This window comes from Hypanus sabinus, chromosome 3 (assembly GCF_030144855.1).
Source record: "Hypanus sabinus isolate sHypSab1 chromosome 3, sHypSab1.hap1, whole genome shotgun sequence".
NCBI classification, from domain to species: Eukaryota; Metazoa; Chordata; class Chondrichthyes; order Myliobatiformes; family Dasyatidae; genus Hypanus; species Hypanus sabinus.
The window spans coordinates 156,205,987-156,231,305 of NC_082708.1; the positions used below are offsets into that span (position 1 = coordinate 156,205,987).

General features: G+C 42.3%; 1 protein-coding gene across 6 annotated transcripts in view; it reads left to right on the plus strand.

Annotated features, from left to right (window-relative positions):
* The window catches only part of LOC132391796 (PDZ and LIM domain protein 5-like), a 249,478-nt gene that overhangs the window by 155,904 nt on the left and 68,255 nt on the right, over nt 1-25,319 (plus strand). For 5 of the 6 annotated variants that reach the window (XM_059965424.1, XM_059965425.1, XM_059965423.1 and 2 more), the window contains exons 4-7: nt 426-468; nt 6,911-7,362; nt 18,203-18,369; nt 19,492-19,528. In XM_059965424.1, the coding sequence (XP_059821407.1) occupies nt 426-468; nt 6,911-7,362; nt 18,203-18,369; nt 19,492-19,528 (699 nt within the window). The remainder of the gene's footprint in view (nt 1-425; nt 469-6,910; nt 7,363-18,202; nt 18,370-19,491; nt 19,529-25,319) is intronic. The other variant, XM_059965426.1, reaches the window with a different exon arrangement.

Here is a 25,319-nt window from a genome sequence, read left to right on the forward strand (position 1 = left end):
TATTTAACTACTGCGAGCAATTATAAGAGGAATATGGAGGCTTTGGGAAGGTGCACTGCAAGGATGAAGCCATGACTAGACAAATCTGGGTGCTGAGGAGAGATCTGATGGAAGTTTGAGATTACGAGAAGCATAAAGACAACCTCTTTTTTTTTGCCCAGAGTCAAAATGCCTATTGTGGGAAGGCATGCATTTGAAGTGATAGGAGATGAATTCAAAGGAGATACGCGAGGCAGGTTTTTTATATATGGAGTGGTGAGTACCTGGATGGATGCAGATATGACAGTGTAATTAAAGAGGCTGCTAGATGTGGATACGTAGAGACTGAAGGGATATGGATTGTGTGCAGACAGAAGTTCAGTTAAACATTGTGTTGGGATGATTCAGCAATGACTCACGATTACACCCATCCTTGTGTCTTACAGGGCTGCTCCTGCTCCTAAATCCGCCCCAACAACTGTTCAAAAGGTATGTGACTTGTTATGCAAGAGTAAGCACATCGGGATCCTCGTGCTTGCTTTCAGTTTTGGCCAATGACAACTAACCAGTCTCGGTGAATGCACGGCGAATGGACTTGCTGTAACCCCTGCTCACAGATTCATCTCTTTTGTATTGCACTGAAAAGCAGGAGGAAATGTATAAACATTTGACATTCTAACTGGAGTGAGTTGTTTCTGCAGTGTACAGTACTGCTGTGATTTTCTGAGCTGATTGTGTTGCATCCAGAGGCAAAAGTGGTAACACGACATCTGGTTTTACTGATGGCAGTGAACGGGCAAATGGCAAAAGTGCTGTTGAAGGGAAATAGTTTGTTGTAAATATTGCAATTAGATGTCAGTCTTTCAGTTATATTCATAACGATCTACCACACAGAAACAGGCTCCTATGACCGGCCATCTACAAGTTACTTTCACTATTCCTGCCGTTTAAATCACCTTGGAGACTCTCTCTCGCTCTCACTCACTCACTCTCACCCCCCCCCCCCCCCCTTCACTGTATAGAAATTATTTACAGTGGGTAGTTAACCTCTCAGTTCTTGCATTTTGGGGTTGTGTGGAGAAACCAGAGCCCTTGGGGGGAGTTGAGGAAATGTGCAACCCCCCCCCCCCCACCTGAGGTTAGGGTTGAACCCCGGACGCTGGCATTATGAGGCAGCAACCCTACTAGCCAGACTGGTACAGTGGTAGCTGTCAGGGTAGTTGTGGGAGGACAGTGATCGTTGGGATAACTGACTGTCACATTGCCGCCCTCAGTAAGGGAGATGGGGATCCAGGTCAGTTTTGGGGATCATGCAAAATAACTTGTAAAAGTGATGTGGTTAAAGTCATCAAAAGCTTTCTCTTCAACCAAGTTGCTAGAGGCTGGATAAAAATCCTTTAGCAAGCTGATCAATGCATTCAACAACTTCCGATCAGGACAATAAACTTGTCTCTGAGCAGTGCTTACATGCTGTAAGGTAGAACCACCCTCCCTTTTTGCTACATAATGCCAGCTGACAGGATGCAAAAAACAAACTACCAACCAGCAAGGGGAATAATTCAATTTAGGTTTCGGAGTTTGCAGCCAATGTTGCCACATTAGAATGGTGACAACACTTTTCTGCTGTGCTACATTCGGAACATTGCAATCATTTTTTAAAAAAATTAATGGATAGGAAGATTTATGTTTTTGGGATTTTAAAAAAGTCTCTGAAGCATTAAGTGTGTTCAGAGAGAGTGTTTAGTCTCTTTAATTTGGGTGTGTGGAAAAATTGAAACTCCTTCCTTAATTTTAATGTTTAAATTATGGAAACTTCCCTGGACCTCTTTACCATTTTCCTGCATTCGTGGAAGTGGTATATAATTCCTGCTGTAATTTACAGTGTAGAATCTGCAATTAACACCGTTGCACTGCACTTTGTATCTACAGTACTGTGCAAAAGTCTTAGGCACGTATATAGCTAGACTTTCGCATGGAACAGTAGTAATTTTATGTATTGCACTTTACTGCTACCACACAAAAAAACAAATTTCTTGACGTGTGAATAATCAAAAGCCTGATTCTGATATGGGTCTCTATTGTGGGCTGAGAGTGGGAATGGGGCAGGGAGAGGGGGTAGAAGAAGAGAGGAGAGAGTGGGAAACACTAGAGAGATGTTTTGTAATGATCAATAAGCCAATTATTTAGAATCAAGTGACCTTGCCTGGTGTCTCAGGGATGGAGTGTCTGCATGGTGCCACACCCAGCCTCTGGCACTCCTTCTCTGCCACCTGACCCACACCCCTCTCACAGCACTTGCCGTTGCTATAACCAATATACTTTGCTCCCACTAGTTTTATAAATGTGCTCTTGCTCCAAGTTGACAAATACAGCACTGTGCAGAAGCCTTAGAAACTCTAGCAATATATATGTGCCACAGTGCTGTATAACACTACGTACTGTACAATTCTTTTTGCACCTTTGTGCTACCTCGATGTATTTGTGTATAGAATGATCTGTCAGGGTGACATCAAAACAAAACCTTTTCACTGTCTGTTGATTCCTGTAACAATAATGAACCAACTACTAATTACCTCCAGTGTTCTGGGTGGAGAATCCCAGTGATTCTTCTGCAAGGAGGTACTCCTCCTCCCAGTTATAAATGACTGTGCCCCAACCTGAAAACTATAATGCCTAGTTCAAGTCTCTTTCAGAAGTGAAAGCATTTCAATGTTTATCCTGTTATGCCGACCCTGCTATGTTTCAATAACCCTAATTCTTCTGAACTCCAAGGAGATCAAGTTTCTTTAACTGCTGTTGATAGGACAAGCCCTCTCATCTGTTTTAACAATGGATAATCCAACTGGGAAGGTGGAAGGGTCTACAATGGAGATTGATTGTACTCTTAATGACCCTACTGCAGAATGTCATTACATTGTAAAAGCCAGGCTGGTTATATATGGTGCTAACATATTGCTGAGGATATTGGCTGAGAAAGAGTGTTTAAGTTATGAGGAAAAACTTCAAAAAGTGGGTTTGTTTTCCTTGAGTGGAGGATGCTGAGGGATTGGTAAAGGTGTACAGAATAATGAGCGCTGTGTCTAGGGTTGGTACAAAGGGTTTTCCCTAGCAGTAGTGAAGGTGTACAGGATCAAAGGGCATAAGGGACAAATGATGTAGACAGGATTTGTTGATGAATTTCTTAATGCAGAGGATGATCAACACCTGAAAACACTGCCTTAGAGAGTGGTCTGAACAAGTACTCTCACAACATTATGGACAAGCACATGAGTTACCCAGGCATAGTTGGTTATAGAGAAAGAGCTGGTAAATGGGATTAGTATAGATGGTTTGCATTAACATGGTGGACCCAAAAGCTTGCTTCACTGCTGTGTGAATCTATTTAATAAGACATGGGAGATAATCTTGCATTTATATAGCACCTTTTTTAAACATCCTACATTCACACCTTTTTCAGAGTATTGCCAATATTATTAACTCAGAACATAGCAACCAGTTTGCCACAGCAAGCTCCCAAAAATACCAAAGTGGTATGATGGCTAAGAGATAAATTCTGGAACGAACTTCCATACGCTTCAGCACGCACCATTGGCACCTCTTATGCCGACACAAGGAATGGTAGATCGTGATTTTGATGACACTGCCGATTGTGAATCTCTTCCTCAGGATTGTGGAAGTTCACTCTGCCAAGGAGGGCAGGCGACTTGAGGTGTGATTGGTTTCTAATTCCTGGTGGCTGTTCCATTAAGAATCCTGGTTGTAAAATAGTTTTAGCAACGCTGGGAATGCTCTCAGTGTGCCCTGTTCTCTGGGGAAAATTGCAGATTAAGTGATTGCAGAAATGTACTTCATCTGGTTTCAAAGTTAAATCTTTCATTCTCCCAAAAATAAATGTAAGGGGTTATAACAGTTTTGCAGCAAACCATTTGCAGGTGTCATCATTCCTAAGTATAGTAATTTCCCACGTCTTTCAATCGGAATGTGCATGACCTGTTCTATTTCTTATTCTCTCCCGTTCTTTATCTCCCTCCTCTTGCTCTCGTGCATCCTCACTCTCACCATTTCTCTTTGGACTCACTGACTCTCTGGTGCATGTTCTGTCTTTGCATTTGTGTTCTCTTACACACTATTTTCTGTCCTTGTGTTCATGTTCTCTCTCTGCCCCCCGCCACTCTCCCCTCCATTTTTAAAAATATAATATTCCTTATTTAGCCAGCTCATTGAAAGGGGAAGCATTTATTGCCCTTGAAGAGACAGTGGTGAAGCAGCATCTACGGCCTCATGCTGTATGTAGTTTGTTGGAACTGCGGTTAAGACTACAACCGCTGACTGTTTGAACATCAGGACTAGAGAGGACCAGGAAGACAGATTTTTTTCCGGGAAAGAAGTACAGAACCAGATATTTTATATATTCCAGTCTTGTCATAGTCACTTTTCCTGATGTTTTCAATCTAGATTTGATTACCTAACTGAATTTAAATCAGATGATCTTGTGCCTCTGGGTCTCTCTGTCATTCGTCCAATGTGATGACAATGGTACTGCTGTTCTCTCCAGCCTGCACCAATAGCATTTGGGAGAATGGGAGTTTGGACTCAAGGATGTGACAATCAGCTCCTTCATCCTTTTCTGCAAAGCATATCTATTCTCCTACTTTCTCCATTGTTTTCATGACCATTAAATGTACAACCTGACGGAAACACCAATCCAATGTAAACCTGTTTCTAAGTTGGAGAAAAAAACTATAAATGTTGGAAATCAAAAAATAAAAAATTCTGAAAATATTCGTCAGGTCAAGCTGTAGCTGTAGAAGAGAAACACGGGTATTGTGTTTTGGTTTGAACAGGTTTTATCAGACCTATTTTTTATCCTGAAACATTAGCTCTGTATCTCTGGATGGTCTGGATGACGGAGTTGATAACTTTATGGCCAGGTTTATGGACGGTACAACGAGAAGCAGCAGGGTAGGTAGTGTTGATGATTCTAGGAGTCAGTATAGTTTGAGAGAATCAGCAAAGAAATGGCAGATGGAATTCAGTGTGAGGAAGTGTATTGCCATGCATTTTGTTCAGAGAAATAAAGGTCAAGATGGGGAGCAAATTCAGAAATTGGAGCTGCGGTGGGACTTGGGAGCCCTGATGCAGGATTCCCTCAAGGATAACTTGCAGGTTGATTCAGTAGTAAGCAAGACAAATGCAACGCTAACATTCATTTTGAGAGAATACAAACGCAAGAATGTAATGGTGAGACTTTTTAAGGCATTGGTCAGATCAGTTTTGCAGTATTGTGAGCAGTTATGTGCCCCGATTCTAAGGAAGGATGTGCTGGCTCTGGAGAGGATTAGAAGAGGTTTACAAGAATGATCCCAGGGATGAAAGAGTTAATGGATGAGGAAAATTTGATGGCCCTGAGCCTGTAATGGCCAGAGTTTAGAAGGGTGAGAGGGATCTCATAAAAACCTACCAAGTAATGAAAGTCCTGGATGAAGTGGATGTGGTGAAGATAGTTCCGATAGTGGAAGAGTCTAGGACCAGAGGGGACAGCCTCGGTAAAAGGATCTCCCTTTAGAACAGATATGAGGAGGAATTTCTGTAACTAGAGGGGGATGAATTGTGGAATTCACTGCCACAGATGACCGTGGAGAGCAAGTCATTGAGTATTTTTAAAGCAGAAGTTGATGCATTCTTGTAAGAGTGTTAAAGGTTATATGGAGAAGGCTGGAGGGGAAATCCATGAGCCATGATCGAATGACGGTGTGGACTCAGTGGGCTGAATGGCCTTAATCAGCTCCAATGTTTTGTGGTAATCTGACCTACTGAGTACTTCCAGCATTTCTATAAACATTTATGTGTCAGTCTTGGAATTTTTGGTTGCTTCAGTCTCAAATTTTTGGTAGAGAATTTCTGATTTACTTTTTTCCGTAAAAGAGACCTTCATGATATCAGACCTCAGTAGCCTGCTTCCGGTTTCAGCATTATTCCACCTTGTGGAATCTGACAGATAAGATATTGTTTATTTTCTGTCTTGTCCTCTCTCCATATCCAAACTCTTAACTATCCAACCATTAAAATATTTACCCAGTCATCACAACTGATTCAACTTTGTGTGTGTGTGTGTGTGTGTGTGTTAGATGAGCATTGTTTCCGGTATATGCAGGGTTTTGCTTCACTGCCATCAGTACAATCTAATTTGTTTTTTGCAAAAAATTTGAAATGACTAATACAGTGCCAGTACTGGACATTCATGATACCACACACCGTGAATGTCACTTGCGTGCACAGAAGGTGAAAGCACATTTCCAGTGGCCATCAGTGTGTTCCAAGGAAAACTATGCAGGCTGTTGTCATTGATAATTATCGCTAAAACTCTGATTAACCCTTTCAAGACTTGCCTTTATCCTAACAGGGCTCCTGAATCTATCACATGGTCAATAAGAGTCAAAAACTATTGCTACAAAATTACGAAAGATAGTTTATAATTAATTTGTGTTTTAATGCCAGTTAAATCATTTATTAAATTGGATTCTCATCAATGCCCAAATCTATCAACCTCATGGAGACACAGAGATTACAGATGCCAGAATCTGGAGCAACGCGCAAGAAGCTGGATGAACTGGGCAGGTCAGGCAGCATCTACGGGGGGTAAAAGACAGTTGATGTTTTAGGTTGGGATGCTTCATCTGGACCAGATGGGTAAATGGGATGAGGTTGGTGGGTAGCGTAGTCACTACGAAAGGCCTGTTTGCATGCTGTATTACTGTGTGACTTCATGACACATGAGCTTTGTGTTGGAATAACATCAGTGCAATTACCGAGTAGAGTTTTTAGCCTGCATAGTTTTCCAGGAACATCTCCAATGGAACTCCACATTGCATGAGTTTTGTTTTGCATGTGTCGTGTGTGTTTAACTTGTGTTTTTTGCCCCCTTGCTCAGGATGAGTCCAGAGAACATACAATCCCTGTTGCATCCATCGCTCCTATGGCCCTAAAGGCCCCACCGGCAGCCAGCTCCGCCTACAATAAGACTGCTCGGCCTTTTGGTGCTACGTCATCCCCAAGGGTCTCGCCTGCCCCCTTTGTCCCTGCTTTGTCACCCCTCACTCAGCCGCCGCCTCCGTCACTGGCATCCACTGTCCATCCCTCCCCCACTCCTCAGTCGGCTTCTCCTCAGCACGTGCATGCCAGTGTCAAAGTTGGCACCAATGGGCGCTCGCCACCGGTAACTGCTGTCAAATCGCCAGTAACCTCATCCGTTAATGTCCCACGGCAGCCCAGGGCGTACAACACGCCCATAAACCTCTACTCCTCTGACAATGCCTTTGAGGTGGCAGAGGGACAGAAGAGAGGACTGAGAGACGGCCAGAGTGATGCCAAGCCGCAAAATGGGTAGGTGGCTCCCTGTGAACCTTCTCTGGTGGATCAAGAAGCAAGCGGCACACACTTGATGCTAACATTCTGCCCCTGTGTTGGGTGAGTTGCCAACTCACCTGGTTACCACCACACTGAGAGGACCCAGTAGTCTCATGATTTGGATTCTGTTGCACAAACAGGGGTAATCTTTATCTTTTAGTTATGTTGCCATAATAACATGTTAGGCAAGTCTGACACATGCAAAATATTGGAGGATCTCAGCAGGTCAGGCAGCATCTGTGGAGGGGAATAAACGGTTGACGTTTTGGACTGAGACCCTTCTTCGGGAAGAAGGAGTGGGGAGCGGAGGAGTACAAGCTGTCAGGTGATAAGTGAGACCAGGCAAGGGGGAAGCTGAGTGGCTGAGGGTTGGGGAGGTGGATGAAATGAGAACATAGTGCATGTAGAGAGAGCCCTGATTTATTTTAATGGGTTTCTGGTTAGGCCATAGACCTTGAATGGAATTCATCGAGGGTTATCACTTAAGAGTGAAACACAGTTTGGTTTCTTGAAAGTTTCTGCTTTTGAGGTTTTCCATTGCTTAGGAATCAGAAAAATATGTGGAAATTATTTGCAAAGAGACAAAGGTTAAGGTAATGCTGTGCGAATAGTTAGTGAGCTCTTTCAAAGAGTTGTCTCTGGAGATGAGTGAACAGTCTCTGTACTTTACGGTTGGATGGTTTGGAGGAGGTTCAGCCCTGCAGATTTAGTTGCATAGCACCCTCTGTTTGATAGATCACATTGAGGACATCTGCTTGGTGAGACGTCCCAAGCATTGACCCCTTGACCCTTGAGGATAACGTGGAGCAGTGTGCTGAACCTTTAGGACGGTGCAGCAGTACACCATTCAGAAACTAGTTTTCTTTTTGATAATTTGGCCTCTAAACACACATGCAGAGAAGAATTAGCACTGGAGAAATTTTCTTTCACTCTATCAGAGAGGTGCTTTAGAATCTTGCTCTGCACCCCAAGTGGAAATTTAATGGGGGAGTTTTGGGGGGGAGGAAGGCATTTTCTGAAGAACTTAAGTTCATTTCATTTCACATCTTGTTCTCAGATGGTGAATCTATGTTGCAAACAATCTGCTTAGCCAAGACAAAATTTGATGCTGTTGAAATGTTACTGCTGTGGTAACTGACTTGCCCCTATATATAGTCCAACTTGGGTAACTGTATCTGGCTACCTTCTACCTGCTAACATAGCCATGAGCTTTTGGACTGATTTCAGCAGCTAAGCAAGAGAACTGGTTCAACTCGTAATGAATTATACTTAACTATGAATTCAGGATCATCCAGAGGCCATTACCATTATTGGTTAAATGATATTACAGGGCATATATAAAATATTTATACCTCTCCTTTCTAACAGTTATAGATTAGACCACCACTTTCTAGAGTTGAAGAATTTTAGTGCAGAATCCTCTGGTACTTCTGTAGAACTTCTGCAATATTTTGCATGTACTGCGAATGCTTGCCCACAGTATCTGCTTAGAGAGAACACTTCAAGACATTATTACCTTTGTTTGTGTGACATTTTGTAAAACTACTTTACTCATGTTTCACAACAAAGAAAAACTCCTACTTTGATTTTGAGAAGAGATTGATTTAATTTTTAACTGTGCCGTAACCTGTGTGCAAGGCTCATGTCAGTGCATGAAATTGCCGCTTGCTTGTTTCGGGAGTGGTCAGGACAAGCCTCATGTCAACCTACTCGAGGCTGTTCACCCGGCATCACCCTTATCTTGAGGCTTGGACTGACAAAACAGAAAATCAAATGCTATATGCTTAATGATGAAAAGTAATCTTTCTCTTTCTCTTTCAGGGACAAGTTGTATCCAAGTTAGTGGCCATTTTACTGTTGAGTGGTGATTTACAATTTCTGTGTCTGGCATGCATTGCTCCCTTGCAGGGACTGACTCCATACAAAGTGCTGCTCTCAGCTCTCACTTTGTGATGGGCCGTCTATATGCAAGGGCATGTTGGAAGTTCGCTGGGTGTGATGGGCTGACATCACTGTCCAGTGGGAGGGAGTTGGGTGCACTTGCATTGCACGAGAACTAGCCTGCATTTTTTTTCTGCTTCACTGACACTCAAAAGCGTGTATTGCATAAGGAAGTGAAGTTTGCCAAGGAGCTGGGTTCATTAAACCTGATCATCACTGCAAGCAGATGGATTAACCCTAAATTTGCCCTCCTTTATGTCAAAAAGAAATCCCTCAGTAGAGTTTTTATTGAGGCTTTTTTAGAGCCGGGTCCTTTTACTTGGGAGTAAATCATCTCAAGTCGAGTGCATGGTTTATGACTTTTGTAAACTTAGGAAGTTAATGAAACGCATGGTATTTTATGGTGAGCATTAAAACTTGAATTGCTATTTTGCAAATGTTATTCCTGTAAAGAAATTTACAGTCTTTGCACTGCTAAATATTCAAAGAGTGAAAGGGATCAACGGATCTCTTGAAAAGCAGTTCTCAAGAGCTGCTTCTTGTAAGAATATCCCTTCTTAATTGCGTGCAAGGAAAATTAATCTTCAGTCCCCAGGGAGTGTATTTGAGTGGTAGTTGTAAGGAACTGATACAATGACATTTTGGCTACATCTGCTTGCAACTAAACAAATATTATAATATATTTCATAATATAGCTGTGCAATTAATATTCTGCCAAGATAAATTTCTTGTGCAAAAGGCTGTGAAATTTAATTACTTCAATCTTTCTGACTGGTTCATGACAATGTGCAGCTTGATTCTCACTGTTTTTGCTGCCTGCTGTTCTGTTGTAGGAGCAGATAAAAGAAATGTCCGATTAACTCGTGCATCGACCCTCTCAGAAGTCATTGCAGGGAAAGAGTTGTGCTGGTGGGGGGGGGGGATGTGATAAAGAACAGGAAAATCCGTGTGGATTACAGAAGAGAGTGAGAAGGGGAAGGAGAGCAGTGCGAGTTGGGGGAGACCAATTCTGTATGTCTCAATAAATCTGTGAGATAGTAATATCTTAGTCACCATTTTTGAAACTGTCTTAACCAACTGTATTGAAATTTCAAAGCAGTCGTGACAAAATTTGAACATCTCTCTGAATCAATTCTGCAGTTGTGTAACTGTTAAGTTATCTCTCTGCCCAAATTTAATTTTTCACCAAGCTCTTATATTTCCATGTTGTGCTTTCACATAAACCATGGAGTAAAGATGGACTCTAGGGTACATAACTTTTAGCCCTTCTCTTATCCGAGCATCATTATTTGCCCCCTCAATTAATTTGCAGTTGGTGTGATTGCCTTTGCCTGGCTTACTAACTGCACAGTGCACAAGTGCTGCCAATTACAAGGTCCCCTGCCCCATGAGATGGAAGCCAGTTGAAGTTGAACTAGCTAAGTCCCAAATAAGTCAAACCCAGCTTGTGGGCCACGTTGCTGAAGTAACAGATTCAGGAGTTCAGATTGTAAGATTTAGTCAAGCATAAAGTACAATACACAGAAGTTTAGAATTCCATAAATGCAAACTTAGTGCTTCCAAAGATTTCTGCATTCTTGCTCCTCAGGTATTTTAATGTCAGAACGTTTGTTTGCTTGCATTTTTATGCCATTCCTTTTCTCCCAGCTTTTTCCATAATCCTTATCCAAAACTTCCCTATGTTTGTCACCAAATACATTACCACTTGACCATCTCCATATCCTTGCTTGGATCTTTCATTTGGTCCATCTCACTATTGAATTAGCACTCAAAGAAACATAGAAACTATAGCACAATACAGGTCCTTTGGCCCACAAAACTGTACCAAACCTGAGAGATTACCTAGGGTTACCCATAGCCCTCTATTTTTCTGAGTTCCATATACCTGCCCAGGAGTCTCTTTAAAGACCTTATCACATTTGCCTCCACCACTGTTGCCAGCAGCCCTTACCACACACTCACCACTCTCTGCATATAAACAAAACTTACCCCGATATCTCCCCTATACCTACTTTCAAGCACCTTAAAACTGTGCCCTCTCGTGTTAGCCATTTCTGACTATTCATATGATCATTGCCTCTCATCATCTTGTACACCTCTATCAGGTCACCTCTCATCCTCTGTCTCTCCAAGGAAAAAAGGCCGAGTTCACTCAACCTATTCTCATAAGGCATGCTCCCCAATCCAGGCAGCATCTTTGTGAATCTCCTCTGCACCCTTTTCTATGGCTTCCACATCCATCCTGTAGTGAGGTGACCAGAAATGAGCACATTACTCCAAGTGGGGTCTGACCAGGATCCTATATAGCTGTAACATTACCTCTCTGCTCCTAAACTCAATCCCATGAGTGATGAAAGCCAATACACCATACGCTTTCTTAACCACAGAGTCAACCTGCGCAGCAGCTTTGAGTGTCTTATGGACTCAGACCCTCTGATCCTCCCCACTGCCGAGAGTCTTACCATTAATATTATATTCTGCCATCATATTTGACCTACCAAAATGAACCACCTCACTCTTATCTGGGTTGAACTTCATCTGCCACTTCTCTGCCCAGTTTTGCATACTATCAATGTCCCACTGTAACCTCGGACAGCCTCCACACTATCCACAACACCTCCGACCTTTGTGCCTTCAGCAAACTTGCTAACCCATCCCTCCACTTCCTCATCCAGGTCATTTATAAAAATCACAAAGAGTAAGAGTCCCAGAACAGATCTTTGAGGCACACCACTGGTGACTGACCTCCATGCAGAATATGACCCATCTACAACCACTCTTTACTTTCTGTGGGTAAGGCAGTTCTGGATTCACAAAGCAATTTCCTCTTGGATCCCATGCCTCATTACTTTCCAATAGCCTTGCATGGGGTACCTTATCAAATGCCTTGCTGAAATCCATATCCACTATATCTACTGCTCTACCATCATCAATGTGTTTAGTCACATCCTCAAAAAAATTCAATCAGGCTTGTTAGGAACGACCTGCATTTGACAAAGCCATGATGACTATTCCTAATCATATTATGCCCCTCCAAATGTTCATAATTCCTGCCTCTCAGGATCTTTTCCATCAACTTATCAACCACTGAATTAAGACTCCCTGGTCTATAATTCCCTGGGTTATCTTTACTCCCTTTCTTGAATAAGGGAACAACATCCTCAGCCCTCTAATCCGGGACCTCTCACGTCCCCATTGATGATGCAAAGATCATCGCCAGAAGCTCAGCAATCTCCTCCCTTGCCTCCCACAATAGCCTGGGGTACACCTCGTCCAGTCCCAGTGACTTATCCAACTTGATGCTTTGCAAAAGCTCCTGCACATCTTTTTTTAATATCTACATGCTCAAGTTTTTCAGTCTGCTGAAAGTCATCCCCACAATTGTCAAGATCTTTTTCCATACTGAATACTGAAGCAAAGTATTCATTAAGTACCTCTGCTATCTTCTCCGGTTCCATACACACTTTTCCACTATCACACTTCATTGGTCCTATTCTCTCCTCTTGCTCTTAACATACTTGTACGGTGCCTTGGGGTTCTCATTAATCCTGTCCGCCAAGACCTTCTCATGGCCCCTTCTGGCTCTCCTAATTTCTTTCTTAAGCTCCTGCCTGCTAGCCTTATAATCTTCTAGCTCTCTATCATTACCTAGCTTTTTGAACCTTTTGTAAGCTCTTCTTTTCTTCTTGACTAGGTTTATAACAGCCTTTGTACACCACGGTTCCTGTACCCTACCACCCTTTCCCTGTCTCATTGGAACATACCTATGCAGAACACCACGCAAATATCCCCTGAACATATGCCACATTTCTTCCATACATTTTCCTGAGAACATCTGTTTCCAATTTATGCTTCCAAGTTCCCGCCTGATGGCCTCATATTTCCTCTTACTCCGATTAAGCACTTTCCTAGCTTGTCTGTTCCTGTTTCCCTCCAATGCTGTGGTAGAGGAGATGGAGTTGTGATCACTCTCTCCAAAATGCTTTCCCACTAAGAGATGTGACACCTGACCAGGTTCATTTCCCAATACCAGATCATGTACAGACTCTCCTCTTGTAGGCTTATCTACATATTGTGTCAAGAAACCTTCTTGAACTGGTTTAACAAACTCCACGCTATCTAAACCCCTTGTTCTAGGGACATGCCAGTCAATATATGGGAAATTAAAATCTCTCACCACGCCAACCCTGTTATTATTACACCTTTCCAGAATCTGACCCTGTTCCTAACTTCTACCCACAGAGACTCCTTAGACAATCCCTCTGTGCCTTCCTCCTTTTCTGCAGCTGTGACACTATCTCTGATCAACAGTGCCACGCCCCCACCTCTTTGCCTCCTTCCATGTCCTTTCTGAAATATCTAAACTCAAAAACTTCCAAGAATCTTAATAAAACAGTAAAAATAACTGCATTCCATGAAGAGAACACTGCCAAAATCTAATGAGCGTAAAAGCAGTTAAACGGGGTTGTGACATGGAGTCAGGATGATGGAAGATGGACACTCATCCCACCTTGTCTATGCCAGCTGTGTTACTGAATGAGCTGCCATTTGACCCATATCCTTCTCAAACAAAGTCAGCAATTGCCTGTTTACATCAGATAAGGAAAGACAGTTTCTCTCCAGATGCAAATTCAGAAATCTTTTTCTACCTTATTTTAGGATGTACTAAGAGCTCAGGAGCAGAGATCAATTCAAAACCTAATTTGTTGGCTTTCTTCTTGGTGGTGTTGATGTTTCGGGATACAGCGTTGACATAGACCCTCTGATCTACAAGCTCCATGCCAACCCTCTATCATTAGTCATCTGCTCCTATGTCGAATGGTCTAAGCCTGCCCCCTGCACAATCCCATCAACTGATCCATGCTGGTGCTACCACTCATCTATACACTTGCACTGGCCAGCTATCCTACCTGCCCAATGTCTCTGAGATGTGGGAGGAAACCAGAGCACCCAGAAGAGACCCACACCATCACAGGAAAATTCTCATTCTCCATACAGGGTGGTACTGGGTGAACCCAGGTTTGTGGAGCGTTGAGGCAGCTGCTGTGCCATTGCTGGTAATGGGGTTTTGATGCAAATCAGCACAGTTCAATTAATGGCAGAATGGGTTCACAGGCTGAATGCCTTCATTTCATCACTCCTGAGAGTCAAAGCCTTATTCAGCTTTTTTCTTGTTTCACATAGCCATAGAACACTATACCACAGAAACAAGCCCTTCAGCCCATCTAGTCTGTGCAGAGCTGTTATTCTGCTAAGTCATGTTGAGCTGCACCTTACCCATAACCCTTTACCCCTCCAATCCATGCACTTATCTAAACTTCTCTTAAATATTACAATCAATCCACATTCATCACTTCCACTGACGGCTAGTTCTGCATTTGCATCTCCCTCTGAGGATGTTCCCCCTTAAATTTGTTTAACATTTAATGTAATGTTGACTATGTTTATATTAAAACTCTTGCCCATTTCTAAGGTTTCTGTTAGAAAACTTGATGGAGGTTTTAAAAGATTATTAGAGCGTGACCTCAGAGTTACAAAGTGCATTTCATATCAGAGTTATGCATACAGTATACAACTTGAAATTCGTCCTCTTCACAAACAACCACGAAACAAAGAAACCCCATCGAGTGATGGAAACATCTACCCCCCACCTGTGCCAACAGAAGCAGCGACAATCCTCTTCCCCTCCCCAATCCAACCATGCAAGCAGCTAACCAGTTAATTACCCTTCCGAAATATCAGCAGAAGTGGCAGAGATTTTTTTCTACATCTTTTTGTAAGTCTCAACACAGTAAAAAAAACACATTCTGTCAGCTGTAAATGCAATAAACAATCTTATACTGTATAAGATTTTAAGCCCAGGGTCCAGTCATATATTAAAGCCGATAGTAAATAGAACAGTACAACTCAGGAACAGGCCCTTCAGCCCACAATGTTGTGCTGAACTAATAAGCTAATGTTGACTACATTACTGATTTCACTCATCCTTTCTACTTGCATGCAGTGTACATTAGACTTGACAGTTACTGTTGGAAATAATTTGGAAAATATGTAGCTTGGGTGGTTGATGGTTGGGTTGATTTGTTCTCTGATTTTGGTAGATTACTTGCAAACATTTCATCACCATACGAGAAGACATCATCAGTGCACTGTTAATTGTGGTGTGTCTCCTAAGTGCTTGGCCTTTATGTACTTGCCATTCAGTTCACCTTGCAACCAATCAGCAATGAGTTTTCCTCCCCACGTCACAAACGACTCTCCAAAATGGCCACCAGTCAGCTGATTGTTGAACATATAAAGGCCAAGCTTTCAGAGGACACACCACAGTTAACAGAGAACTGATGATGTCTCCTCGTATGGTGACCAAACATTTGCGATTAAATTGCCAAAATCAGAGAATGGCTCAAACCGACCAGTGTTGTTGTTTTATTGTTCATCTTTGATTGCAAAGACACAACCATATCCATAGATTTGGAGTGGCATATAAGCCAGATGGGCTAAGGAAAAGAACTTTGGTCCACTTAAGGGGAAAAAAAGCACAGAATTTTCCAACAATCTTGTTATTTTGTGATTACCATTACCAAGACTGGTAAAACACTATTTAAATTTGCCTTATTTAACAGCTTGCATTTTATTCCCCATCAAGGTTTAAATTGTCTCTTGATCATGGGCTACTCTGGTTGTGACGCAAGTAGCTTAACCATTGCGCCACTGCACCCAAAGGGAGGGCTAGGTTGATGCAAATGCTTCATTGCGCCTTCCTCTCTTATTTGCCTCATTCCACTTGCCCTCCTCACTTGTAATGTATCCTGGCTGTCCGCCAAACGGCATTAATTTACATGATGAAGGCTTCAGGAAAGTTTCTGGGAGAATGGTGTCTGCTCTACAGAAAGTGGACAGTCGTATTCAGTAGGTGCTGGGGAGGAGCACCTGTTATTTTCAGGATGTAGGTGTTACTGGCACGTGAGCCTTTATTGCCCTTGAGTAGCTGATGATGAGCTGCCTTCGTGTCCTTCTGGTACAGATATGGTAAATTGTACTGCAGTATTTATGACAATAATAAACCATTTCATTTAATTTTTCAATCTTTTTATTGGTTTTCCAATAAAGAATATACAAATCAGAGGAGAAGTTTAGCAAACAGTTAATGCAAAAGACATATAAATAGCAATAAAATAACAAAGTATATATTGTCAAAATCAGATAGGTAAAATGTTACGCTGTTATATATACAATATAGTCGAAAAAACTACAACTCCTCATAACAATCATAAAAAAATTGGAAATTTTATTTGATAAAGGGGAAAAATAATAAACTAATGATAAATTTGTCTTCCATGCTAGCCATACAGATCATTTCATCTCATCAGTGAATTGAGGTAGTAGAAAGGAACCAATAGCAAAATGCAGAATAAATTGAAAGCACATTGGAGGTAGACAATAAGTTTCAAGACTGTAATGAGGTTGACTGTGAGAGCAAGAGTTCATCTTTTTGTACTAGGGGACCATCCATTAATATTATAAAGTGGGGTAGAATCTGCTCCCACTATCCTATTCGGGAGGGATTTTTTAGGATTTGGACCCTGTAGCTTTCTTGAGAATTAAATGAGTTCTGAGAAGCCTGTGTTTTGCTCTGGTTCTGTTTGGCTTGACCAGTCCCTTTTGTGTGACAGAACCTTGTATTGTCTCAGTAAGAATCAGTAAGAATTGTTCATTGCTATTTTTCTCTTTTCCCACCTTCGGGAACTGTCTTTATGCTTTTCTGCTTGTTTCAACGTTGGTTTCAACTCTTTGCATCTTGAAAGGACACAATTATCAAAACGGTAATTCTTTTTGTAGTGTGCAGACTGCAAACTGCAGAAAGCTTCTTTGTGCATGTAGATGTGTCTGTGTGCATGTGTGTGTCGTTTGACACAGTAGCCTAGGCAAGATCCAACACCAGCACATCCCCGAGACTGAGGTTTGATGCTTGGGCTGGCAAAGCCTGGGGGAAAGGGAACAACCTTGAGAGCAGGAATCTTCAGTCTGGAAGTCCAAGATCTGAAAGGGGTCCAGTGCAGGGAAATTACATCAACAACACCAAACACAGAGAAAACAGTGATATCACAAATAGCCTCTGCACAGCCAAACCTCCCATTTTACTTCAGCCAAATCAATTGCTGTGTCTTCTTTCTAGGGTGAAATAGCTGCCAGGTACCTGAATGAAGGTGGCCTCTGAAGCACATGTAGTTCCCCTTAACTGCCTTTTCTCTATTATTTCTTTAAAGGGTTCCACAGTACCCAGACACCTCACCTGTTTTCATAAGTCAATCCGCCCTTTTTCCTGGTATTGGCTCAGTTAAACTATCTCTCAGTTGCTTCCAGTACATTAATACCTTTTCTTTAATAATTCCAACAATGTACATGATACTCTAGATGTGGCCCTTTATAACTTGAGGCATAGCCTTCCTATTTTAGTATTCAATTGCCCTTGCAATGTTTTATTTAGCTTTCCTAATTACTTGCCATACCTGTACACTAACCTTCTGTGAGTTACCCTCTTGGACACAGATCTCCTGGCATTTCGGAGCCCTGAAATCTCGCTGTTTTGATAACATGCTTCCTAATTTTTCTTGCAAAAGAGAACAATTTCATGTTTTCTCATGTTATGACTCATTTAGATGATTTGTGGCAGTAATAAACCAATTAATCTCTCCACATCCCTTTGCAGGCTATACATGCCCTCCGTTTTTGTAATGCTTTTGACATTAGAGTGATCAGATTTATTTGTACTCTTGTGAGAATTTTTTTTTCCTGCTCCAGGTGGACTCCTGTGTCTCTCAGAGTGAGGCAAGTAGCTAAAGCCTTTTACTGTAACTCTTCCCTGTGCCTGCAGGTCACCCAGGCGAATTGTGACCGGTGCCCATCCTGACATCCATCATAACTTTAGCGATCAGAGCAAGAAGCGCTTAATGCAAGACACTGAAGACTGGCAGCCCAAGACGGGCACAGCTCAATCACGTTCATTTTCTATCCTTGCCCAGATGACAGGCACTGAGCATTGTAAGTAATGGTTCTCATTGGTTAAGTCTTTCTGAGGGGGCAATGATTATGTATGTCCTTGTATTTGTAGGTCAGTGGTTTGGTGGCCATGGTTCTATTCACTTCATTGTATAGGTGATTTGAAGTTGCTGAGAGATAATTCTTCAGAGGTAAGAGAAGAGAGGACATCATTGTGAAGGGTGATGGCAATGCCAGTGTTGTGGAGACAAATGCTGGAAAAAGAAATGAGCTGCTGGAGGGTCAGGCATCACCTGTGGAGGAAGATGGAAAGTCAATGTTTCTGGCATCTGGACTGTCAGTGTTAATCTGGCACAGTTCATGGCAGAAGTACAAAGGCTGGGGGATGGTGTCATGTCAAATGTGTATTTCTAAGTATAGTTTCAATAGAAGCGATCAATGTTAAAATAACTGATTACGCTATTCAAGAGAGAAAATTATGCTAGTGTAAGTATATGCTCTAAAATATTCAATAAAAATGGTTTTGCTGTTTTTATTTAGGGAAGGTGGATGTTTTTAGGGAGGGTACTATGCCATGGAAGTCATTGCTGTCAATCGACAGACAGTAGAGTTCAGGATGGGAGAGATGGTAAGCGTGTATCCCAGGACTGAAGTAGCGGCAAGGAACACAAAAGGCTATGCAGAGATTTGAAATCAAAGGGGAGAACTTTTAAATTGTTGCTAGGTTGGACCAATACTCATTCTACTCTCCAGCTGGTAGTTCTCCATCTAACGTCAATGGAAAAACAAATAGATAAATATTTAAATGATTTGAGTAATTGAGGGTTGTGGAAAAACTGGCACAGAAGAGGAGTTTGGACCAGATTAGATTAGCCAGAATTATGTTGCATGATACAGCAAGCATGGGCTGAATGGCCCATTAATGCACAAGAGGAGCAGTTTCTGGTATCAACAGTGCAATCCAGCAAGTATGTAAATCAGCTTCTATCTAGTTAGGGAGTGTAATAGGCTCAAAGGGTGAATGACCTTTTATTTTCCTGTGCTTGCAGTGTCATGCCTATATCTGTGTAAAATATAAAAACCAAAACAGACCATTGAGTGCTCATTTCAGAAATAAGTTGATTGTTTCTCTCTTTATCAGTTGTCCCTTTGTTTTTGTTCCAGCGGTAACGCCAGTGAGTGAGACTAGCAAGAAGACAAGGTAAGAGGCTGTGTTGAGTTTCTCTGCATAGTTTGTGATTGCCTTGCTGCAGAAATGTGAGCTTAAGTGTGTTTATTAACACCCGAAGTGACTGGTCATCATGTCATTTGCTTGATACAATGCTGTAACGTGGTGGATTTGTGGGTTTCGGGAAGATGCGTGACATTAAAGAAGAATTGGTTTTATTTTGTAACGATCCAATGCTGTACATCACGCTAGCTGTCAGTGCTTGCAGAATCTTGCTGACATCACAGACCTGACAAATCAAATGAAGATATTGATTTGACTTCTATTAAGCACAGAATGGTATCCTGCAGTTGCAATATTGTTTAAGTTATTTGGTTATTGCTTGAGCAAAATTAATATTGAAATAATGGCAGTAGAATAGAACATCGTGACAGTGTCCTGCCTGTGAATATGTTTTCAACTGACACTTGATTCTAATCAGAGGTTGACTTCTTGCACTCAGGTTTGTTGCCTTCTAAAAGGGTGTTTCCATTCCCGCATTCAAATCTATTGGTAACAATGATGAGCCTCAGCCAAGTATCTGATGCTGTTCCCACAGTCATCCCATTGTCCAGTCACTGGGAGAGTCCAGTTATAACCAACAGGTTGTGCCTAGGAGAGATGCCATTCTAAATGGGTGGTCAGTGTATTGGTGAGATAATGCTGTCACTGTCCTCTCCTTAACAGAAGTGTTTGCTGCTGCTGATTTTATCATATCATAGCTCTGCATCTTGGTCTCTATCACCACAGCCTACTATTTTACGTATGGACAGGGCGGAGGGGGAGACGTCTCGTTCCTCACCGCAGTGTGGCTGAAGCTGTTGGTTGCTGTTTGATGCATTGTGTAGATTGTGGAAATGTTTTGATCTGGTGAAGGATGTGACTTTTTATTGTGGGTGTATGAAAATTGAAGTTGAGTTTATTGCAAATTCATAAGTACATGAATTCACAGGTGCAATGAAAAGCTTACCTGAATATCAGGCACGTGGTATTAGCGACACAACATTGTGGTTGCTGATTAACTGGGCTCTAACGGCTTGCATTCATTTCTCAGTCGTACTTACCTGTGCACAAGGAGAACATAGTCTATCTGTATACATGGCAATAACAAGCGAAAACCAATAAGAACAAGAGACCTGATGAAGTACCGCAGTAGCAGGTCAGTTCAGTACAAGAGAAACAGTCAGTGTTTCAGATTTGGGACTCTTGTTCTAGGATAGTTAACTAAAACTATTTGTTGAGATACAGAGTGAAATAGGGCCCTTCAAATTGCATGGCCCAGCAACTCCCACTTTCACCCTAGCAAACTGTAAAGTGGTGTGCTAACCACTATTTGTCTTTGATTAAATTTTTATTAAATTTATAAAATAAAACTATTTATTTAGTGAGCAGGCCAAACCATGTGGTTTATATTTCAGGCTGAAGCTGTTTGTCAGAACAAATCTTATTTTTAAATTGCCTGGTTGATTTTTGTTTTGAAGTGCTCCTTTCTGTGTAACAGCAGAAGGTAGCAGAGACAGACCTCTGTGGCAGACCACTGCTGCCCTCTGTGGCCAGTACGAGGTATTGCGAGGTTTTGTTGCCCATCTCAGATACAGTTTATTATCATTTAGGAACCACAAATGCAATGCAGTTAAAAAATGAGACAACGTTCCTCCAGACTGTTGCTGACTTTGGCCACAGCAATGGTTTTATTCACTACCACATATCCATTTACCCACGTTGTGTACTTGGATTTTCAGAAGGCCTTTGACAAGGTGCCACACATGAGGCTGCTTAACAAGTTACGAGCCCATGATATTACATGGAAGATTCTAGCTTGAATAAAGCAGTGGATGATTGGCAAGAGGCAAAGAGTGGCTGGCTGCTAGTGACTACGGTCAATGTTGGGACCAATTCTTTTTACAATACATGCCAATAATTTGGATGGTGGAATAGATGGCTTTATTGCAAAGTTTACAGAGGATAAGATGATAGGTGGAGGGGTAGGTAGTTTTGAGGAAGCAGAGAGGCTACAGAGGACTGAGGTTAGGAGAATGGGCAAAGAAGTGGCAGATCGAATACAGTGTCGGGAAGTGTATAGTCATACATTTTGATAGAAGAAATGAAAGGGTTAGCTGTTTTCTAAATGCAGAGAAAATACAAAAAGTTGAGCTGCAAAGAGACTTTGGAGTCCTGTGCAGGATTCTCTAAAATTAAGTTGCAGTCTGTGGTGAGGAAGGCAAATGCAATGTTAGCATTCATTTCAAGAGGACTAGAATATACTTTGTAAAGCACTGGTGAGGCCTCACTTGGAGTACTGTGAGCAATGTTGGGACACTTATTTTTGAAAGGATGTGCTGATGCTGAAGAGAGTTCAAAGGAGGTTCACAAAAATGATTCCAGGATTGAATAGCTTGACATATGAAGAGCCATCTGATGGCTAGTCCTGTATTCACCAAAATTCAGAAGAATGAGGGGTGACCTGATTGAAACCTATCGAATGGTGAAAGGCCGTGATAGAGTGGATGTGCGGAGGATGTTTCTTATGGTGGGAGAGTCTGAGACTGGAGGACAGCCTCAAAATAGAGGGTATTCTTTTAGAACAGTGGTGAGGATGAATTTCTTTAGCCAGAGATTGGTGAATCTGTGTAATTCTTTGCCACTGGCAGCTGTGGAGCCCAAGCCTTTATGTGTATTTACGGCAGAGGTTGATGGGTTCTTGATTGGTCAGGACATGACGGGATACAGGGAGAAGGCAGAAGACTCGATCAGCCTGATGAAATGGTGGAGCGGACTCAGTGAACCAAATGGCCTAATTCTGCTCCTGTATCTAACGGTCTTATAGTAACTGTTTTGAACGTGATGTTCTGAGACTTCAGACGTCTGTACCTCCTGCATGATGTAGCTGTGAGAAGGTTTCATGGCCAAGGTTGTCAGGGATTTTGATGATAGATGTTGCCTTATACTACCAATAGTGCATAACGTTTAGAAGGAATTCCTCCTCACTGTCACAGGCAACATAGCATCAGAGACCCACGGTTCACAAGGAAAATGTAAATTATACAAAATTATGCAAGAAAGAGCACAATAAGTACCAAACGAAAGGAGGTCCATTGTAGTGCAAAGTGGTAATGATTAGGGTTGTGCCAGGTTCATCACCCTAATCATCACTGAAGAACTGAATGGTTGATAGGAAGTAGCTGTCCTTGAACCTGGTGGTGTGGGACTTCAGGCTTCTGTACCTCCTGGCTTATGGTAGATGTAAGAATGTGGCATGTTCTGGATGATGAGCATTTTTGTTAATTGAGATTGCCCTATTGAGGCAGCTTGTAGTGTGGATGCTATTTAATGGCGGGGGAAGATACAGCTGTGATGTATTGGGCTGAATTCACCACTCTATAGTGTATTAAGTTCCTGTGCATTGGGACTGTTGTACCAGATCCATGACGCATTTCAGGATTAATATATGTGTGTGCTTCATGCTCAGGCATGGATATTTATATATTGAGATACAGCATGGAATAGGCCCTTCGAGCTACACTGCCCACCAGCTCCTGATTTAACCATGTCCTAATCACAGGACAACTTACAATGACCAATTAACCTACTAACCGGTATGTCTTTGAACCATGGGAGGAAACTGGAAGAAGCCCGTGGTCACGGAGAGAACATACAAACTCCTTACAGGCAGCGGTGGGAATTGAACCCAGGTCACTGCTACTTTAACCATTACACTACCATGCCGAACATCGTGTGCTGAAGAGCCTGGCTCTGTGCTGCATGATGTGTGTCGAAAGCAAATGACGAAGCGTGCCTACTGTGTGCAAAGCATTGATGGATCTTGTGTTGAATTGTTGATGAACAGGTAGGCCTCTTCTGCTGTGATTCTGTTTCTGTGCCTGCCCTTTCTCCCATCAGTTGACTGCCTTTTAATATATTGCATGGTGGTGGTGTTCCCTCTGCACGGAGTTCTTTCAAGTACCATTGCCAACGGTGGGGTTGTCTCTTCAGTGGTATGGTGGTGAAGTGCGGAGTCGAATTGAACTGTGGAGCTGTCTCTCTCAGAGCTTCTTTGGGCCTGGACTCAGTTTCCTACCAGTTCAACCAAGTAATTGATTAATAGTCTGTTGTAGCCTTAAAGAAGCCCATGTTTTAAAGAAAGGATGAGAGATTACTTGATCAAGGTGTACAAATGATAAGAGGCAGAAATTGAGTGGACAGTATGAGACCTTCCCCTCCCCCCACCCCCACCCCCCAGGAGGATACGACTAATATGAGGGGACAGTATTTTAAGGTGAATGGAGAACAGTATGGGAGGGATGAGAAAGAGAGGATTTTACACAGTGGTAAGTGTGAGGAATGCACTGCCAATGATAGTGGGAGAAGCAGATACACTAGGGCCAATTATGAAACTCTTTGGCACAGGGATGAAGGAAAAGTGGATAACTATGTGGGAGGGAGGGTTAGATTGATCTTAGAGAAGGCTAAAACATCAGCATAATATCATGGGCCAAAGGGCCTGTACTGTTCGATGTTTTGTGCACCTCCATCTGTCTTTGAGCAGGGTGGCTGGTTTGCAATGGTGGAATTCAAGCAGTAGAGGGGATTCAGATTTAGAATTAGGTTTATTGTTACTGATATATGTCATGAAATTTGTTGGTTTGTGACAGCAATACATTTTTAAAATCTATAAGCTACAAGAAGAAATAAAATAAATTGTGCAAAAGAGGAAAGTAAGGTGGTGTTTATGGGTCATGGACCATTTAGAAATTTGATGGCAGAGTGGAAGAAGCTATTCCTAAAATAGTGAGTCGTCAGGCTGCTGTGCCTCCTCCCCGATGGCAGTAATGGGAAGAGGGCACGTCAGGTGGTGCGGTGATAGATGCTCCCTTCTTTCACCACCTTTTGAAGAGGGAATGATCACTATAGGAAGGTGCAAAGCAGAATTTATGTTGCTATTCAGGCCCGGTACGGTGGCTCAACATTTACCATAGCACTCTAGAGATTAAACCCACCTTGGTAAAGTTGCTGCCAGGCAAGAGAAAACCTTGTCACCTACTCTTGACATTCACTATTTCCACGTGTCCCACCACCACTGGACCCTGGTGGTCTCCATTGAACAGAATTGTTTGTATCAGTCATATAACCATGGTGGCTACAAGGGCATGTCCTGTGGGGAGTGAGCTATCTCTAGGTATGCAAGATGTGATGGAGACTATTCTTCTTCACAGACCTGGGTGAGTGCAGCTCTGGTTCTGAGAAAGCTCGGCACGTCCAGGCAGAGTAGCCTACTTGATTGGCACTACCTTCACCACTCTAACCCTTCATTGCCTCCAACACTGGCACACCGTGGCTGCGATGTTTACTGCCTTTGGAACTTGTCCAGGCTTCCCCAACAGGTCTTCCCTAATCCAAGAACTCCTACCTCCAAGAACAAGGGCAATAGATGGATGCAAGCACCATCACATATCGATACCCCTCCAGATCACCCACTGTGTTGTCTTTGAAATGTGTTGCCAGTGCTCCTCCTTCACTGGGTCTGAATCCTGGAGCTCCCTCCCCAATCACATTATGCCAGTGGCTCACTGACTCTGAGCTAACAATAGAGGGACTCAAACTTCTGCAATGGAGAATCACCCCAGTGCCTGAGTTGCTAAATGGCAGTGAACAGCAAAGCTAAACCGAACATTGGGAAGGCCCCATTTATCAGTTTGACACTCCATCCTTTTTCCAGAGTGATTAATGTTGAGTAATAGGTTAATTTAGCACCTTTGAACCTCAAACTCCAACAAAGCAAAGTTGA